The 18403-nt window shown below is 42.3% G+C and overlaps 1 protein-coding gene across 3 annotated transcripts in view; it reads left to right on the top strand.

The window, feature by feature from the left end:
* Positions 1-18403, top strand: part of CACNA1E (calcium voltage-gated channel subunit alpha1 E) — a 493265-nt gene that overhangs the window by 338801 nt on the left and 136061 nt on the right. For all 3 annotated transcript variants that reach the window (XM_034666841.1, XM_034666842.1, XM_011225195.3), the window contains one exon: positions 5898-6001. In XM_034666841.1, coding sequence (XP_034522732.1) covers positions 5898-6001 — 104 coding nt within the window. The remainder of the gene's footprint in view (positions 1-5897; positions 6002-18403) is intronic.

Raw genomic sequence — 18403 nt, 5'->3', positions numbered from 1 at the left:
TGGCTGCTGGGGGATGGGTGCACCTGCAGGTAGAGGCTACCTGACAGGGCAACACCGGATTTGCCCCATCCAGGCTGATGAGAGCCAGATAGGGAGCAGGGGAGGAAGCAGGGTGGGAGAGGGCTATTCTGGACGTAAACCGGAGCGCATCTCAGTCCTGAGCAAAGACGGACTGTGGATGGCTCAGCATCTGCAGGGAAATGCTTAGATGTGACTTTCCAGTTAGGCCAACATAACTGATGATGGTCGAAGAAGTCAGGATAATGGTATATTTGAGGAGAGGAAGATGGTGCCTAGGACAGGGCAGGAGGGAAACACTGGGCTTATCTGGATGCTGGTTGCACAGTTATGTACACTTGAAAGAAAACCATCAAGGGGTGCCCTCACAATTCATAGATGTTTCAGTATAATGCCCGCACAGGAGCACGGGGGCTCTTACAGGGTAGTAAGAGGTAGTAAGAGTTCATTCCGAGAGGGCATCCCCACTCTCATTTCTCTTCTCCTGTGTCCCCCACTTCATGGCACGCCTTCATCTTCACTTTTTTCTCCTTTTTGTTTCCCCTTGATAACGAAGCTTTTTCTCTGCTTTTCTGGCCTCTGCTGTCTCAGCCAAGGTAGTGTCTTAGGCTGTCGCGTGACTATTTTCTCCGAAAGCTTCAGCGCATCCTTTCCTGACCCCCTGGACCAGATCAGATGCCCCTTTGCATCCCTGCCCATCGTGGCCCCTTCATGGCCCACAGCTCAAGGGCACGTGTGTGTGTGTGCTGATCTATTTAATGCAGGTCTCCCATAATGCTGAGCTTCACAAGGGCCTGAGGCTGTTTTGCTCATTGTTTATCCCCAACACCTACGAGATTGTCACAAAGTATGTGGTCCACAAATTTGTGGAACAAAATATGACCTTTCAGCACTGCAACATGGACTCCAAGTCTGTCAGGATGGAAGAGGAGCTGTCGCCCTCGGTGCTGGGATGAAGCGGAGGCAAAGGGAGGCCATTAGCCAGGGCTGCCTGCTGTGCTGCTCTCAGGGAAGTTGGTACTTGGTGAAGTTGGCCTCTGGCTTCTGTCCCTATCCTCCCCCTTGCTTGCCCTCCCGAACTTTCTCTTCCTGGGGTGGTCAGTGGAGGGCTTGGACAGATGCTTTTGTTGAGATGAATGGCCTGGTCTTTTTGGCATCCTCGGTTGGTTGTTCCAACCTTGTCTTGACCTGAGACCAGTTGGTGATTTCAAAGAACTCTCCTTGGGACAGAGCCTCTCAGCTTGTGCTTCTCAACTGGAAACTTGTTTCTATTCCTCGGGACATTTGGCTATTCCAGAAATACCTTTGGTTGTTACAGCTGGGGGAGTGCTACTGGCATCTAGTGGGTAGAAGCTAGGGATCCTGCAAATGCACCCCATAAGACAGAATTATCCAGAGTTACCCCATGGCAAAGAATTACCCAGCCCAAGATGCTGGCAGTGCCCTGGCTGAGAAACCCTGCTGTAGGCCAGCCTAGGCTTGCCAGTAGATGCTGTCTCCAGCTTGGGAAGCAGATGTGTCCCAGGGATACCCTTTTTTCCTGAAAGGACCCTAGAATCCGTATCCTCCTTATCCCCAATCCCAGCTCACTCAGCCTCCTTGGTCAGATTTGCTCTGTGAAAGGCATATACTTAGAAGAGGCCCTTCAGCGTTTTTTCCAGAGTCCTGTGGAACCTTGATAGAGACCTGCTTCCAAGGGTGGGTGCCTAGTTCTGCGTCTACGGCTTCAGTCCAGGAGAACCACAGGACACCCCCCCATCTTGCTGTCTCCATCCTCATGTTTCTCTTCAATCCTGTTCCTCCCACCCCACCTTCTACCATTTCCCCCAGTCCTCCAGAGATTAATGTGATAATTGCCATGTGTGCCTGTTTACGCAGGGAGTGGGTGCGTTCACCACCCCCAATCAGGCAGGTTCCCAGAGGAACACATTTCACAGTGTCAGGACTGGTACCCGCTGAGCACTCCCTGTGCAGGTGGGCTGCCACCCCCGACTGCTTTCTCTGTCTGTCATTACTCCCATCATGCGCACGTGTACGTGTGTGTGTCACTCAGGGAGTCACCAGGTGAGAAAGACAGCAGCCAGCCTGCCGGTCGAGGGGCTGGACTGGGTCGGGTGGGTGGAGAATCAGCGCCTTCACTAAGAGGACATTGCCCCAAAGGAAGCTAACAAAATGGCTAATAAAGAGTAGGTGTTCCATGAATGGTGGGGAATGAAGACACTGCTCACGCATCCTTCTCTGAAGGGAGGAGACTGGTTTATCCTTAGCTGCTCCACAGCACCAGGCTGGGCAGGAGAGGCTCCACCGTGAGACTCTTGGGCCAGAAGCCAGTGGAATGTGTTCAGAGAGCTGTGGTCTCCTTCCCCAGCATCTTGCTCAGAGTCCTTAGCATGGCTGCCTCCGATTCCTGAAGGAAGAGCCGCTAGGGGAGGTAGAGTGTGATGGTGCCACAGGCAAGCAGCTTGTTGGAGTCACAGAAGCAGAAGGGTTTGGAGAAAGGGGCAGAGAACAACCCCTTCTCACCTCGGCAGCCTTGCTCCTTTCCCCCTCCTGCCGTAACACAGACACATGGACTCTCGAGAGAAAGCAGTCACAGCTCTGAGGTCGCACTGGCTACTTTCTCCTTGGGCTTCCTGACTCCCACCTCACGAGGCTTCAGGGCACTTGCTCACTTGAGAGTTGTCGATTACTTTCTTCTTTTTTAATCTCAGAAGACACTTGAGTTGTTGTCTCCCCTACACTGGACGGTTTTAAGGTTTTAATAATGATGAATCAGAAGGAGATTGAAGTTCTAATTAGCATCAGAAAGAACCTTGCCATGTTGGAGGAGGGAAATTTGAAGTCCTTTGCCCCCTTCCTGCTGAGTTATGTCCCTTTGTCCTACTGGATTTGTCATTGATCCATTGACAGGCATGTGAGGTGAGGGTGAGGCCTCCTGGTGGGGAAAGATGGAGGGGAGTAACCAGGAGGAAACATGAGGGAGAGGAGACAGGTGTGGAGAGGGTGCGACAAGTCTATTAAAAGGTTTGTGAATAATCTCGGGGAGCTGTCAAGCTGCCTTCTCCAGAAGATTCTTTACGCTGTCAGTCATCTGTAGTAACCCCCCAGGATATAGGGCCCCTGGCCCTGGTGTCCTCCTAGCCTTTCTTTTTCTCTTCCCCTTCATCTACTTTTTCTCATCAAACAGGGCCTGATGCCATAGTGGATGACAATTTTTCTTAAAAAACAATTCAGACTAAACTTGAGAGGAATATTGGAATGAACAATTTTGGGGGGGTACATTTTAAGCACGAGAATCCTCTTATTCAAATTGTGGTTGTGTATTGGTTAGTTGACAAATACTGCATGTGCCAAACACTTCACTAGGTACCAGGTATAGAAATGAACAAACAGTAAGGTTCTTGCCTTAAGGTGGGTTAAACCAAAGCCAAAGCAGTCTCACAACACATGGATAAAGAGACAGTGTCTGTCATTGTTTTTTCTGGAAGAATTGAAATTGTGTTCCAGACTTTAGGCCTGTGAGGAGAGTCCTTTTATCCCTGCATTTCACAGGTTGCATTTCCTCATATGTTAATAGATTTTCTTCATAAAGGAGGGTTTCATAATCAAGGAAGTATATGAAATGATATTGAAATTAATAATGTTTCTTTCATGAGTCTTCTCACTGGTTAAGGGGAACAAATAATCTGTTGTTTTCCTAAGTTTCTTTGGTTATGGAAGCTCATTTTCCACAGAACGCATGAACATCTCAAAGACGACTAGCAATGAGAAGAACACTATTTGGGAAATGCTCTTCACTCGGTAGTATCTCTGGAAAATCATCCCCCAACTGAAATCGCTCTAGCCATCCTCAGACTGTAGCTCAGTCACTCCTGGGACCAAAGACACCTTAACAGCACGTTTCATCATCGCCATTGCCAGCACCAGCTAAGACGCATCGGCAGCTGAGCCCTGATCTGGGTGCTGGGAGCAGACTCGGTCCTTGCTGTCAAAGAGTGCGGCGGGCGGGGTCACTGGCTAAGCCATATGGTAGATGAAACTTGTTGGTCTGGTGCACCACTGGTGATCCATCCAAGCTAACCAGTCTTTACAAAATGTTGCATTTGTAATCATGAATAAAGATAGAGCTATTTATACAAGGGTCATGTCATCCATCCTTCAGCTTACGGGAAGGACCGTGTCTTAACTGTCTTGGAAAAAAACGGCTTCCTATATTCATTAAAATCCCTTGTGGCTGGGCCTCAGCGTCCAAGTCGTCTGCATATTTTTTTCTGATAATCAGGAGCAGTTTTCTCTGAGGTCTGGTCCACATCTTCCCTGCTTACATTGAACTGACCAGACCCGGTTGAACTAGAGTTAGATCTTACACACACCGAAATTGGCAGATCCCCACCTTTGCGGCATCCAGTTCAGAAGGTGTTTGTTTTTAACTTATGTTCTGCTTCATTTGCAGTCATCTGTCTCTGAGCAGTGTGGGGGCAAGACAAAAGACACAAGTTTGGTGAAAGAGGTTGCCTTAAAAGCTATTTTTAATGGAAAAATCTACTACACAGTGATAGCTTCCACGATCAGTAGGAAGCTATATTCTGTGGACTGACATATGTGAATGGGAGGCAGAAAGAAAATTAGATAATTTTGAGAGAAATGGTAGAATGCCCTAGAAGTCCACAAGAAGCATGAGAAAAATGAATCAAAATATGTTTGCGAAGTTTAGTAGTGAGAGGGAGGAAAAGGTAAATCACAAGGACAAAAAAACACTTTGTCACAGAAATCCTAAGTTCAGATCTTGATTGTACTGTGAATTTATTGTGATTTAGCCTGTGAATTTTAGGCATGGCATTGGACTTTGATGGCCTTGTTTCCCCAGTGAACAGAGAATAAAATATCTTTTCACTGTTTCAAATGGGTATTAAAGTTTGTGTGTGAGGGGCTGGTCTGGGGATGGGGAGATTTCAAAGCCCTGCATATGTAAAATGCAATCAAGGAGACTAGAAAGATTTGCAGTTGATATTATGGGGGGAGAGAGAGAGAGTCAAGGTGAAGTTTAGTTGAGAGGCTCAAGTGTTAGAGAAGAGTTTTCAAAATGTTCCCAAACTGTTTCTAGGTCTAATAAGACATTGTTCCAAGAGCTGATGATTTTGGCTAAGTCATGTGGTGTAATTCTCTCTCAGCCCTCCCTCACCATTCAAGGACCTTACATCTCACTTATATAGCACAAAAATCCAGAATTTGGATTTCCAAGCATTTTTCACTTTATTGTGTTTTAGCATTAGAGAGAAGAAGGGATCGCTCTTTAGATTTAGTCCTTGTTCTGTCCAGAGCCTTGCTGAGGCCAAGCCTGAGCCAGCTCTGTACCATTGGACTATGATAGAAGAAAAAAAGCCAGAGCCGAGGGTCAAAAGCTGAGCAGGATGTAGATGACACTAATGTCCCCTAAGCAGCCCTGTCAAGGCTTTTGCCAGCATCCATGGAATAGACTGATGGACATAGCTTGCCTCTGACTTTTTGAGAATTTGTCCAGGTTAGACAGCAAAAGCTTGGAATGAACATCACTAAACACGATAAAACCTGTGATTGTTTGCATGATCTTGGAAAAGGACTTGACCTCTCTGGATTCAGTTATCTCAGCTGTTAAGTGAGGCTGTTGGACTGTTCCTACCCAGGATCTTATGTGAGGCTCATGCAGTGTCCTTTACTATGTACATGGTGGAACAGGAGTTAACCCACAGTAACACCAAATTGGGAATGAAGCAGGCAGTGTTTAATTGTATTGCCTCGTGCTTGTTATATCACCTTATATGTGAAGCTTCAGGAATGGAGACCTCCTTCTGGCAGATGGTTTTGATAAATTATTAAGGAACCATTTTTCTTTCTTTCAGACCAATGATGCCTTAGGAGCCACCTGGAACTGGCTGTACTTCATCCCCCTCATCATCATTGGATCCTTCTTTGTTCTCAACCTAGTTCTGGGAGTGCTCTCCGGGTAAGCCAGACATTCGTCTCTCCTCTTAACTTCTTTCCAACTGTAAACCAGTGCTCCTGACTACCGACCAATTCATTCATTGAACATTCATTTAAAAGACCTCTACTGAGCAGCCCCAGTGTGCCAAGTGCTATTGTAGATACTGCAGGTGCAGTAGTGAACATTGTTCTAATCATGTTCATTTTTCGTAGGAGTTAAAAAATATTTAAGCCATGTACAACATTGAGCATGATATCTAGTGAGAGTTCATTTGTCATCCATCCTTTCATTCAGTCATTCAACAGTCGTAACCTTCTTTGTCAAACACTGTGCTGGTTGTGAGGCATATAAAGTTGAATAAGATGTAATCTTTACCCTCAAAGATTCTTATTCTGTCATGTATTGAACATCAAATCCCATCTTTGTAGCTTGGATTGGTGTGCCTCAGTCAGCAAGTGCTTAATGTCTGATGCCATGTTAAGCATTGCAAAGGGCACACAAAGTCTCAGGCATGATTCCTGTCCTTAAGAAAATTGTAATTTGTGGGGCACCTGGGTTGCTCAGTTGGATAAGTGTCTGACTCTTGGTTTCAGCTCAGGTCATGATTTAGAGTCACGGGATCGAGCCCTGCGTCAGGCTCTGTGCTCAGCCTGGACTTTGCTCGGGATTCCCTCTCTCCCTCTGCCCCTTCCCCTGCTCACGCGCTCTCTCTCTTCTCTCTCTCTGTCAAATAAACAAATGAAATCTTTTAAAAAAATTGTATTTTATAGACGGAACAACACACTTGAAAGAAGGAATGGGAATTCTTTTACTGACTAATAGAAGCTATAGATCATTTGTTTGGTGGAAGGAACAAATCTATATAGTCTGAAGGTATCAGGAGTGGCTTCATGAAGGATTGGGCTTTTGCTTGGATGTACAATATATAATAGGATAAAGTTGAATATATGTGAGTGAACATTCCAGGAAGGAGAGCACCACACCATAAGCGAAACTGAAGAAATGGGAATCATCTTGCAGTGGGAAAAGATTATAATGCAACCTAACTTATCTAGAACTTTGGGAAATGAAAAGTATAAAATAGGGCTATAACAGGGGTCAATTTTAGAGGATCTTACATTTTTCTAAGCAGAACTGGGCTTAACTTCTTCTCTGAGTAGCATAAATTCTTCAGGGGGAAATTAGATGGTGGTGTTTCTGTTTCAGCATAGCAGATTGAACTAAGTTTGCCGTGTCTTGTAACTCTACTAACACAGAAAATTAATTTTAAGAAGAGCACAGTGACAGAACAGGAGAGGAAATGACAACAGATGAGAGATGTCAAGAAAAGTTTTGAGGGCAGAGAGTAAACGGTAACTGATCTAGTGGTAGGAAAGCTGAGGTGTAATTGCCTTTGGTGAGGAATGGCAATAAAAGGCAAAATGATTGTCCTTCAGAACCTTCCACAGTCCTGGAAAGGCTCAGGAATTCAAGTCACCAGGTATGTCTGAGAGATGAAGTATGGGTGGCGCTAGAAACAAGAGGATTGGTCAAAAGTCCTCGTAAGGAACACTTAGATGCCTTCTGCCCAACACCCTAAATCTCTACCCACAGATTTTCTGACAGGTATCTGCCCTGCCCAACCCCCCACCCCAGCCAAAGTCAGAATACTTCCTGTCTCTCTAGAGGCTGAATCAGAAATTTGCAGTGGTAACATCAGGAGCTTCTAAGGGTAGGGGTGATACGTTGTAGTGTTCAGTCCACAAACTGAACATCGTGCTCCCAGCCCGCATCTACTGTTGACTCACAGAAGTGGATCAATCCGGTAAGGGTTAGTAGGATTCCTCTGTGGGGAAACTGTCCATCTTAAGAGAAGAATCTTACGTATGCTGATATCTGAGGATGGCCAAAGAAATGGCTCTCATCCACCACCCTCAGTGAGGCTCCTCTTGGTTTCCTAAAGCTGCTGCAACAAATTAACATAATTAGGTGGCTTCACACTGTGAAAGAAATTAATTCTCTCACAGTTCTGGAGGCTAGAAGTCCAAAATCTGGCAGGGCATTATTCCCTGCAAAGGCTCGAGCAGAGAATTTATTTCCTTTCTCTTCCAGTCACTGGTGACTCCAAGTATTCCTTGGCTAGTGGCTGTATTATCCTGGTCTCTTCCTCTGTGGTCACATTGCCTCCTTCTCTTTTGCCTAAAATCTCCCTGGGCCTCATTCTTATGAGGATACTTGTCATTAGATTTAGGGTCACTTGTATATTCCAAGATGACCTCTTCATCTCAAGACCCTTAACTTCATTGCATCTGCAAGGACTCTTTTTCCAAATAAGGTAACATTCATAGGATCCAGGAATTAGGATGTGGACATTTTTTTTTTTTTTTGCAAGGGCATTCAGTCCACTACACTCATTATTCTAGAAGCTCCAGCCATACACTGGAGTTTCCAATAAGCATTTTGAGCCTTGCTCTTAAATATTAATGCACAGTTAGGGATCCTCAGCATTTGAAGAAAATGTCCGAAACAAAAGACAAAAACAAAATAATACATAGAAAAAAGGAATTATAGGGAATATGAATGATGCAGGGAGCAAAAGATTTAAAAAGCATAATTGATATCAGCAGAGATAGAAATAATTTTATCGACAAAATAACATTCCTATTTAAAAAAGAACATTTAGCCGTTAAGAAGAGCCCTTGGGAATTAATGTAAAATAATGTAAAATTTACATTGATGTAACATGAATTAATGTAAAAATGTAAACATGTAGTGAAAATAATGAGGTAGTAAATGATTGGAATATGAAATTAATGAAATCACTTAGAAAGTAGAACAAAAATAAGAAAATCAAGGGGTTTGTCCAACATTCAACTATTAAGAGTTCCATAAAGAGAACAGGGAAGTGGAGAGGGAGAAATTTACAAAGAAAAATACTAAAAATGTTTCCAGAATCAGTAAACACACATTGCCAGAGTAAAAGATCTGTTGAAACATGTGCAAGGATATTCTTTCCAGCATTGGTTTTTGATGATGGGGAGTTGGAAAACCTGGACATCCATAATTGGGAGGGCAGATAGGTAAGCTGATGGATGCATACCATGACATACTAGGCAGAAGTTAGGAGCAACAAATACCATATACACATGGCAACATAGAGTATTTTAAAAGCATAGAGTTTAGTGAAAATGAGAAGAAATAGCATGGTATATTACCATCCACATAAATAAAAAATACATGCACACACAATACATAGTTTGTAATAATGCATTCAAATAAAAAGTATACATAAAAAGTATAAAAATAAAAAGAATACAAGTCTCTCTTGCTCTCTGAAAGTAAGTCTTTGTTTTTCATTGAAATATAATTGACATACAATGTTAAATTAGTTTCAGATGTACAACCTATTGATTTGCCAATTCTATACATTACCTGATGCTTACCATGATAAGTGTAGTCACCATCTGTCACCATATGACATTATTACAATATTTTTGATTATATTCCCTATATTATACTATTTGGGTTCATGGCTTATTTTATAACTAGAAGTTTGTAACTCAGTCCTTTTATTTATTTTGCCCAACTCCACACTCACCTCCCCTCTCTGGCAACCACCACTTCTCTGTAGGTAAGAGTCTGGTTTTTGTTTATTTGTTCATTTGTTTTTTATACTCCACATATAAGTGAAATCGTATGGTGTTTATCTTTCTCTGACTTATTTCATTTAGCATAATACCCTCTACATCCATCTGTGTTGTTACAAATGACAAGACCTCATTCTTTTTTTATGACCTGGTAATATTCCATTGTCTATGTGTACCACATCTTCTTTGTCCATTCCTCTATGGATGGACACTTGAGCTGCTTCCATATCTTGGCTATTTCATAGTGCTACAGTAAACATAGGGGTGCTTATATCTTTTCAAATTAGTTTATTTATTTTCTTTGGATAAATACCTACTAGTGCAATTAATGGATCATATGGTATTTCTAATTTAAAATTTTTGAGGAACCTCCATACTGTTTTCCACAATAGTTGCACCAACTTACATTCCTACCAACAGTGTTTGAGGGTTCCCTTTTCTCCACGACCTCACCAAACACATTTCTTATCCTTTTGCTACTAGCCATTCTGATATGATATGTGTGATATGATATCTCATTGTGTTTTTGATTTTTGTTTCTTTGATTAGTGATATTGAGCATCTTTTCATGGGTCTTTTGGCCATATCTTTGCATTGTTTTTGGACAAATGTCTCTTTGGGTCCTCTGTCCATTTTTTAGTATGACATTTTCGGGGGTGTTTTTGGTGTTGAATTGAAAGTAGAGCATTCTTATGAAACCTTTCATAAACCAATATGACATAAAGCGAAGAAGCAATTACCATTTTGTAAAGGCAAAAATGCTCTTTGGATTTTTTTCAGTTATTGAAAATAGGTACTGATGTGGGTTTTTCATAAAAGCCAACTGGTATAAAATGAAATTTCAGATACTGGGGGAAACCTGCATATTGTAATGGTAATTTGTATGGCAGAGAGATGGGAGGCAGATATAGAGACAAAAGGGGACAAATGAATTTAATTAATTAATAATGAAAATGCCCACTGAGCACTTGACACAACTAATGAAAAGAGACCACTGAGATAAAGTCATCATAAAATTTCAGAGCATCTGAATAAAGATAATATTCTAAAAGCTTCTGGTTTTTGGGAAGGCGATATATTTTGCCAATGAAAAATCAGGAATTAGGGTGGCTTTGGGCTTCTCACTGATACTGAAAGTTAGAGGATTTCCTAAAACTTTTTGAAGGAAAAAAATTTCCAAGGTAGAATTCTTTACCCAGCCACAACAGCAATAATTTGTGAGCATGGAATAGTACTTTGGGACACTCTTTCTGAAGAAGTTACTGGAGAATGTGAGTCACTAATTCCCCCAAAATAAGGAATTAATTGAAGAATGAGAAGGACATGATATTCATGCAAGTGAGGGATTCAATAGAGGAGAGAGGCAAAGGGGATTCCAGAATGATGATGAAGGGAAGTCTACCATGACAGCTGTCAGAAGGCCTAAAGAGCAGTAAGTTCAGATTTGAATAGGGTGACAGAGAGCTCTAAGAATAATATTTAAGAAAAGAATGAAACAAGTATATTCCCTGACATATATCGTATTCAGAAAGTTTGCTTGTGAAGATTATATTCATATTTATAAAATATATACAAATATGTTTGCATTATATATAAACATTATATATTTATATATGTATTTGTATGCACACACCTCCATCTAAGCAATTCCAGAAAATACAAAAGGGTTACCAGTAAAGGAATATGAGCATAGTAAGTTTTCTCTGCTGCTGTCAACCAGATTTTCATTGTTAACACTGAATTTTGAGATGGCCCCTTATGGTGCTATAATTGCCTTGAGAAGATGGGGAAAGTAAATATGGGGAGGGGAAGGGAATGTCAAAAACTAAAATCTTATGTTCCACAGTAAGAGTCTTTAAGCAGTATCTAAAATTGAAAGGTAAAGAAATAGCAGTTGTGTAAGTATGATAGTCAGAAAATTGGAAATGAATACCAGGAAAAAAATACAGGTAAAAGTTACAAGTGGTGGTTTCTGGGGAACAAGATTTAGGGGTGGGGAGAGGTGAGGCAGTGGACGGCTATCCCTTCATGATAAGTCTCTTCAAAATATTTGACTTTAAAACTCAATGTGCCTCACTGTAAGAAAAATAGAAATACAATTTTAATGTAAAAATGCTGCACTTACATAAAAGTGTAGGATGAAAGGAGTATATAAGACCATTCATCTCGCATCAGTGGGGGAAGGATTGGCATGGAGAGAGACCAGATTCACCAGGATTAAGGAAGAAACAACCATACCAGTCCAAGTATGTGGTACTGAGAGCCTGTGGTGACGTGTGAAATGGTTATGAAGTAAAAGCAGGGGACATTGCGAAGGCGTTCTTAATACTGTGTATCTTGAGTGGAAAGTTCTAAGACATAAGGGGACTTCTTATATATGTACTCATTCAGTGAGTGTTTATTGGCATCCTTTATGTGCAAGCACTCCTCTAGGTCATTCATTCCATACGGCCTGTACCCACAACTCAGAGGCTCTCTCTCAATGACATCTTAGGCAAGGGGCCTGACCACCGACTTCATTCTTCATGTATTTCTACAGAGGGTATATCTCTTATTTATGTAATCTTACTTGATCTCCTTTAACCTTACTTGTTTCCAAAGTGTGTCCATGTGTTAATTTAGAAAATTCAGGTCCTGTTCTTACTATTTGAAGAGGGAGAAAAGTAGATGCTGTGCTAACAAATCACTGGTATTCCAGATAAGGCTTCGATATGGGTTCAAGAAATATGTTAACAGAGCTGGACATAGGACAGAGCACTGCCCTCCTAAGACAGTTCTTAAGCTAACCATACCCATTCTGATGGACCAGCTCTGGTTTGGAGTTACGTCTTTTAGTTCTCCTGCATCCTTCTCCAGATGGGAAAGAGTGACACATTGGGGGAAGCATGGTCTTTGGCATGTGACAGTCATGAGTTGAGAACCTTATTTTGCCACTTTCCAGCCTTGTACATCTGGAACAGTTACTCTGAGCCCACTTCCTCCTCTGTGGAATGGGATAGCATTGTCTCTCATAGACAGAGACCTAGCCCGGGGTCTGGCATGGAGCAGCCATTAGCTCTATACCCTTTGATGATATTGATGTTCATTCTCTCTACCTGTTATGTCTAGGTGGCTATCATCTGAGTAGCAGCCTGTGATGTTTGGCTTGAATTGGCTGTGAGGCCATCAGCTCCTCTCTGATGGGGGAGACAGCCTCCTCAGGTTGGGAGATGAAACAGACCTGGAATGGCAGATGTCTCTTTAGCACTTCTGGAGAAGCCTAGTGACAACAGCAGCTGGGAACAGCTGGTGTGAATAAATTCTGACATTTAAAGGAGTGTTAACAATAGGGGCCTTACAGGCTAGGACTAAAATATTTCTGTCCCAGTTGCTTTTTCACATTCTGATGCTCAACACATATGGGGTTTTACTGGTGTCTGCAGAGGGTTCAGCAGCAGCTAGTGCTGTGTATAAAGGGGCCAAGGATGCTCCCTTCTGCTTGGTCTGGTTCTCACATGCCTCTGGAGGGGATGTTGGCTTTCTCTTTGTAGTGTTTGTTTGGGAGTTGCACTTGAGAGCCTGAGAAAAGCTCTAGAGGTTTTCTTTCCAGGGGATATGTTCCCTGTGCCCTGTAGCCAGTTCGAATGTTATGTGCCCAAGGCTTTCCTAAAGCAGAGAAAGAAGGCAGTGGAAGGAGGAGCCCCTATGTTGTCAAGTGACAAGACGAGTTGGGGCAAGAGGGGGCAGGTAGCCTATACCAGTGCTCATTGCCCACTGGATACTCAGTGTGGAAATGGCTGAGGCACCCATCTCAGGGGCAGGGGATTTGGGGAGAAGGAGGGCTGTCAGCTTCGGTGTATTTAAAGAGGAAGTATGGATAGAAGCATTGCAGCATTTTTACTAGTCTCATAGGAAATGGGATTTGATGATAACCATTAGCTTAGGCTTGAAGAGAAGCAGAGCTTCCTGTCTCCATGGAAACAAACCAGGGCCGCATAAGCACAGGGCTACAGGGCAGAAGGCTCACACAAACAGAAAATGACCCTGAGCTAGCCTGTTGCCTCTGTCCACTGTTCCCAGACCTTCTGGAGAGAGCAATGTAGGCTTGAGGGAGTAGTTGTGTTGTCTCCAAACTGGGACAAGGTCAGCCAGGCCAGAGATTGCTTACAAATGCACATGGGGAGCAATTGGAAACCTCACGTATGTAAAGCATGTCATGGTTTTCAAAGTTCCTTTGCTTCCATGTATTTTTTAATATACTAGGTGGCCTCCATCCAGGGATACTAGCACTCAGTGTGGCACAACTAGAGAAAGGCTTCCAAGGGTTAGCCTAGAATATCACCCTGTCCATACAGTCTTTGGTGCAAGTTTTAATCTGTACATGCATGGATGCGCACACTTTCTCACACTCACTGATCTTCATGTACACAGTGTGTCCTGATACGTACAAGGTAGAAAATGCCAAGACCCACTGTCCAGGTCCTCTTGCCCTAAGGACTAATGAAGAGTGGTGAGCTTTCCATAATAGAGGAGGAATTTCTCTGGTTGCATCTCTTATGTGAATGGAGTGGCTCCCATCACAAGCAAGGTGACAGATGTTTGTCTTGACACCAAACTCATTTGCTGAGTGGGTTTGACAATTCAGTGCAATTCTGTAAATGCTTATTGAATATTTGCTATGTACTAGATACTTCGCTAAACTGAGATTACCAAAATAAATAAGGAGATTGTAGATTTATTAAGGAAATAATTCAAAATACATGTAATGGAATTTAAGTTCAAGGAGATCCAGAATTGTAGCCATATCAAAAGCCATTTATATACTATTCCTATATATCATACATATTTTTAAAGATTTATATATGTCACATATTTTGAGTGCCTACTATTGTGCAAGGCATTGTTGAGGATACAAAAGTGAAGAGGACCTAGGTCCTGTCCACAAGAAGACACCAACAAATGTTAACCTTCAATATTAAACTTTGGATCTCCTGAATCCCCTGTCCTTGCTTCTCTTTGGATATTAGAAGTTGGTACCTGAGTATTTCCCAGACCTGACTTGTGTGTAGGCGAACTGCGTAAGTAATCTTCCTGCCGGGATTCTGACCCTGAAATCAACCATAGAAATTCATTTATTCATGCAGCCAGTGTTACTGAGTTCTTGATGTATGTCACCTGCTGCTAGGGACCAAGGATGTCACATAAGGACAGAGAACTATTACCCTCAAGGAGCTTGTAGTCTAGATAGACAGCACAGGGCGAGCATTTAAATTAGAAGGGTCAAGGATCAATCAAGGCCAGGTGAAGAAGTTGCTGTTAATGTATACTTCGAAAGAAGGAGTAATGGTTGGCTAGAAGAAAAGGGAGGACATCCCAACAGGTTGGTAGTTAAGTTATAGAAGGCCATTCTGAGTGACTTGAGTGAATTACCTCAGGGAAAGTAGAGGAGATGAAACTCGAGCAAAGGCAGAGGCTTGTCATGAAGGGCTCATCAGATGGGCTAAGCTGATGAGTTTAAACCTGATCCCAGAAGCTTGTGGGAGGTACTCCAGTTTTAAGCAGGGAAGATGACCAGTTTGCAATTGAAGATGATCATCCTGCAGAAAATATATAGAGAAACAAGCCTGGAGGCAGGCAAATACTTTAGGAGCAAAGCAGAGAAGCAAGCGAGGCCCAAAAGGGTGCAGTGGCAGTGGACAGGATGGGCCAGAGCCAAGAGGTGTTGGTTATGCAGGATGTACAAGACTTGGTGACTGTGTCTGAGTGTGGGGTGGGGGTAGAAATAAGAGGGAAGTCTCTTGGACTGCTTCTAGATTTCTGAATCGAGCCATCATGTGTCTAGCAGAGAACGCAGGACAAAGAGATTTTGAGGGAAAGAGTGCAGGTTCTGAATCCGTTGAATTTGAGAAAACATAACACACTTTACACCTGTTGGCTAGTTTACAGCAGTAGCGTAGGGTTTGTTTCAGCTTGGTTTTTTTTTTTTGTTTGTTTGTTTGTTTGTTTGTTTTTAGGCTGTAGTTTATTGAGATTGTGCTATGCATTGATGATTGTGCCAATGCCATGAGACACGTTGTTTCATTTAATCCTTACAATGACCCTACGAGGTATTACTCTCTTCTTTTATGAATAGGGCAACTGCCAGGGAGGTTTGGTAATTTGCTTAAGCTCACAAAGCTGTTAAGCAGCAGGTTCGGAATTTGGGATGAGGTCTGCCAGGCCCAAACACCTATTCTGTTAAGCATGTCTTGCATATGTCCTTTTTGGAAGGAAATTATCCAGCATTCACAGTAAATCTTGATGGAAATGAAGGGACCGTTGGTGGCTGGCAAGACCTGTAGAACTTTCCAGTTCTTCAGACGGAGATTTCATGTTCAACAACAGGAACAACCAGAGTAGTATTTGTAGTCCCTTCATGACTAGGGCAACACTCTCCGGGATGAGTTGTGTGACCGTGGAAGTCACATGCAAACTATGAGAGCTTGTTGGAAGCATCTGCATTTCCCCAAGACACTGTTCTGTAGATGAGCTTTCAGAGCTGTATCTTAAAGTGTGATAAAAATTATTTGAGGTGGAAGGGACTGTAAGTGAAGCGTATGCCTGGCCTCTATGTTACAGTTGAGGAAACCAGAAGAGAAAGTGAAGCAACTTGCCCAAGTGATAGGTAGCTGTTTAGTGGCAGATCCTGACTGGAACCTAGGTTCTCTGGTTCCCTGTCCTGAGTGCTTTTTTTTTTCCCTCTGCACAATAGGTATAGCTTGGTAGTAAAATATAGACTGCTACACGGTATATTGGGTTTGATCCCATCTCTATCTCTTGTCATCGTTATGACCTTAGGGAAGTCACTTCACATTTCCATACCCTTAACTACCCAATGGCAAACAAGGGTACTAGTATTCACCATGTAGGATTGTTGGGAAAACTAAATCTGATCACACATGTTAAGTGTTTAGTACCTGGGAAGGAGTTGATCAGTGTTAGCTATTAGTAGCAGATTTCTTCTCTCCAGAATCTGGTCTAAACCTCAGTAGGTGGGGCTGGGAAAGAGTTATTCTTCTTACCTACCAAGTAACCCCACGGAGTCAATTAGCATGAGTGGAGATGTTTTTGGATACCAATGGTAGGGCTGATGGACTACGGCATTCTGCAGGGAATAATCAGGCCAGTGGACCACATTCTCATGTCCCTATGTGTGAACATCTCCTTAGACTCTCCTCCTCTTACAGTGTCTTGGAAATGCCCTGAACTTTCCGCCCTCTACTCCTATGGTCTAGAGTAGGCCCCTGCCCCCTTCATTTTCCTTGTTGAATTCTTGCCCTCATAGCCTGTTTCAACTTTGACCTCTTTCATGAAATCTTTCCAGATCTATACCCCCCCTCCTGTTCTGGAGCCAGGATTAAAATCTTTCTCTCTTATACTCTCATAACACTATGTACCTATCCATTATAGAACCTATTACTCATAATACCATGCAATTTTGTTATAGAACATAATAATACTGAAGACAAGAGCTAACATTTATTGAAAGCTCAACATCTGCCTGATACTATGCCAAATACTTTATATACATTATTTCAATTAATTTTTATAACAGCCTCATGAGTAAGGTACTGTTGTTAACCCCAGTTTATAAATGAGGAAATGGAGGCTATGGGAGACTTGAAGTCTTGCCTAAGGCTGCGCAGTGAGGGGAGTGTATTGGAGCTATGAATGTCCCTGTTCCCTGTTAGGTTTTGTTTCTTTTGCTAGAGCTGGCTTTCGACGTAATTGGATCTCTCCTAACATCTTAGTGCCTTGTTCTTCGGTTCGGTAAATAATTGCTGAATTGAAGAGAAATCCTGTAACACTGGACCCCTCTTAGAGGATGCCATACTCCCTGTGACCTCCTGGACAATAAGATTTCAGAGACTAAGGAAGATTCTTGTATCTTAAAAGTAAGAAGCATAATCACTGGCACTAGAGATCCAGGTAGAAGCCCCAGAGAGGCTGTTTTCTCTGCAGAGTGATGGCCCTTGCCTGTGTCTTCCAGACAAGTCTTTGTCTCACACTGAACATTTTTTTTCACATGGCTGTTGCTACTCATATATTTTTAGTTATCGATTATGTCCTTTCCCCACTTTCCTATTGACATGTTTATCTTTTTTTCATATGAATATAAAAGGTCTATTTGTACAGCAAAGATATTAACCTTTTTTTTAAATCATAAGAAGCATTATTTAGGGAATAATTGCTTTTTTAAAAGGATAAAGTTGTCATCATATTGGGAATTGTGGGCAACTCAGTCTGTTGGAAGCAGAAAAAGACTAAAATGGTTATTCTTTTTAAACGTAGGGCACTTCATTTAGAAAGCATTCCATATGTGTTCATTTGTTTGAGTCTCACAGTGGTGCTAGGAACCATATTATCATTATTTAAAAATAAAGAGAGTAAAACTCAAAGCGAATACGTCTTATGCTCTAAGTCATAAATCTGAAAGTGTGGTGTTCTGGTGTGATAGAAGCTAGCATTCACATCCAGAAAGATCAACTTTGAGGGGCAGTGTCGAAGTGTTAACGGAAACGAAATAGAGAAATCAGTAAGTAGGACTATCACGATAAATAATCAAGACAAGGTACTGTTCTACATGGACTGACCCATTTTATAGAGATATTTGAACAAATATGTTGGGACTTCATTAGGCACCTTTTTGGTGATATTGAGACAAGGGCCAAATATAAAAATGCCCCCATTATCTTTTGAAGAATTTTTTGCACATGGAATTGTTTAAATTTAAATTTTACTTGTTAGCATACAGTGCAGCATTGGTTTCTGGAGTAGA

The sequence above is a fragment of the Ailuropoda melanoleuca genome, chromosome 8, assembly GCF_002007445.2.
Source record: "Ailuropoda melanoleuca isolate Jingjing chromosome 8, ASM200744v2, whole genome shotgun sequence".
Classification (NCBI taxonomy): Eukaryota; Metazoa; Chordata; class Mammalia; order Carnivora; family Ursidae; genus Ailuropoda; species Ailuropoda melanoleuca.
Note: the sequence above shows the minus strand (reverse complement) of the source record. Positions and strands in the feature narration are given on the sequence as shown.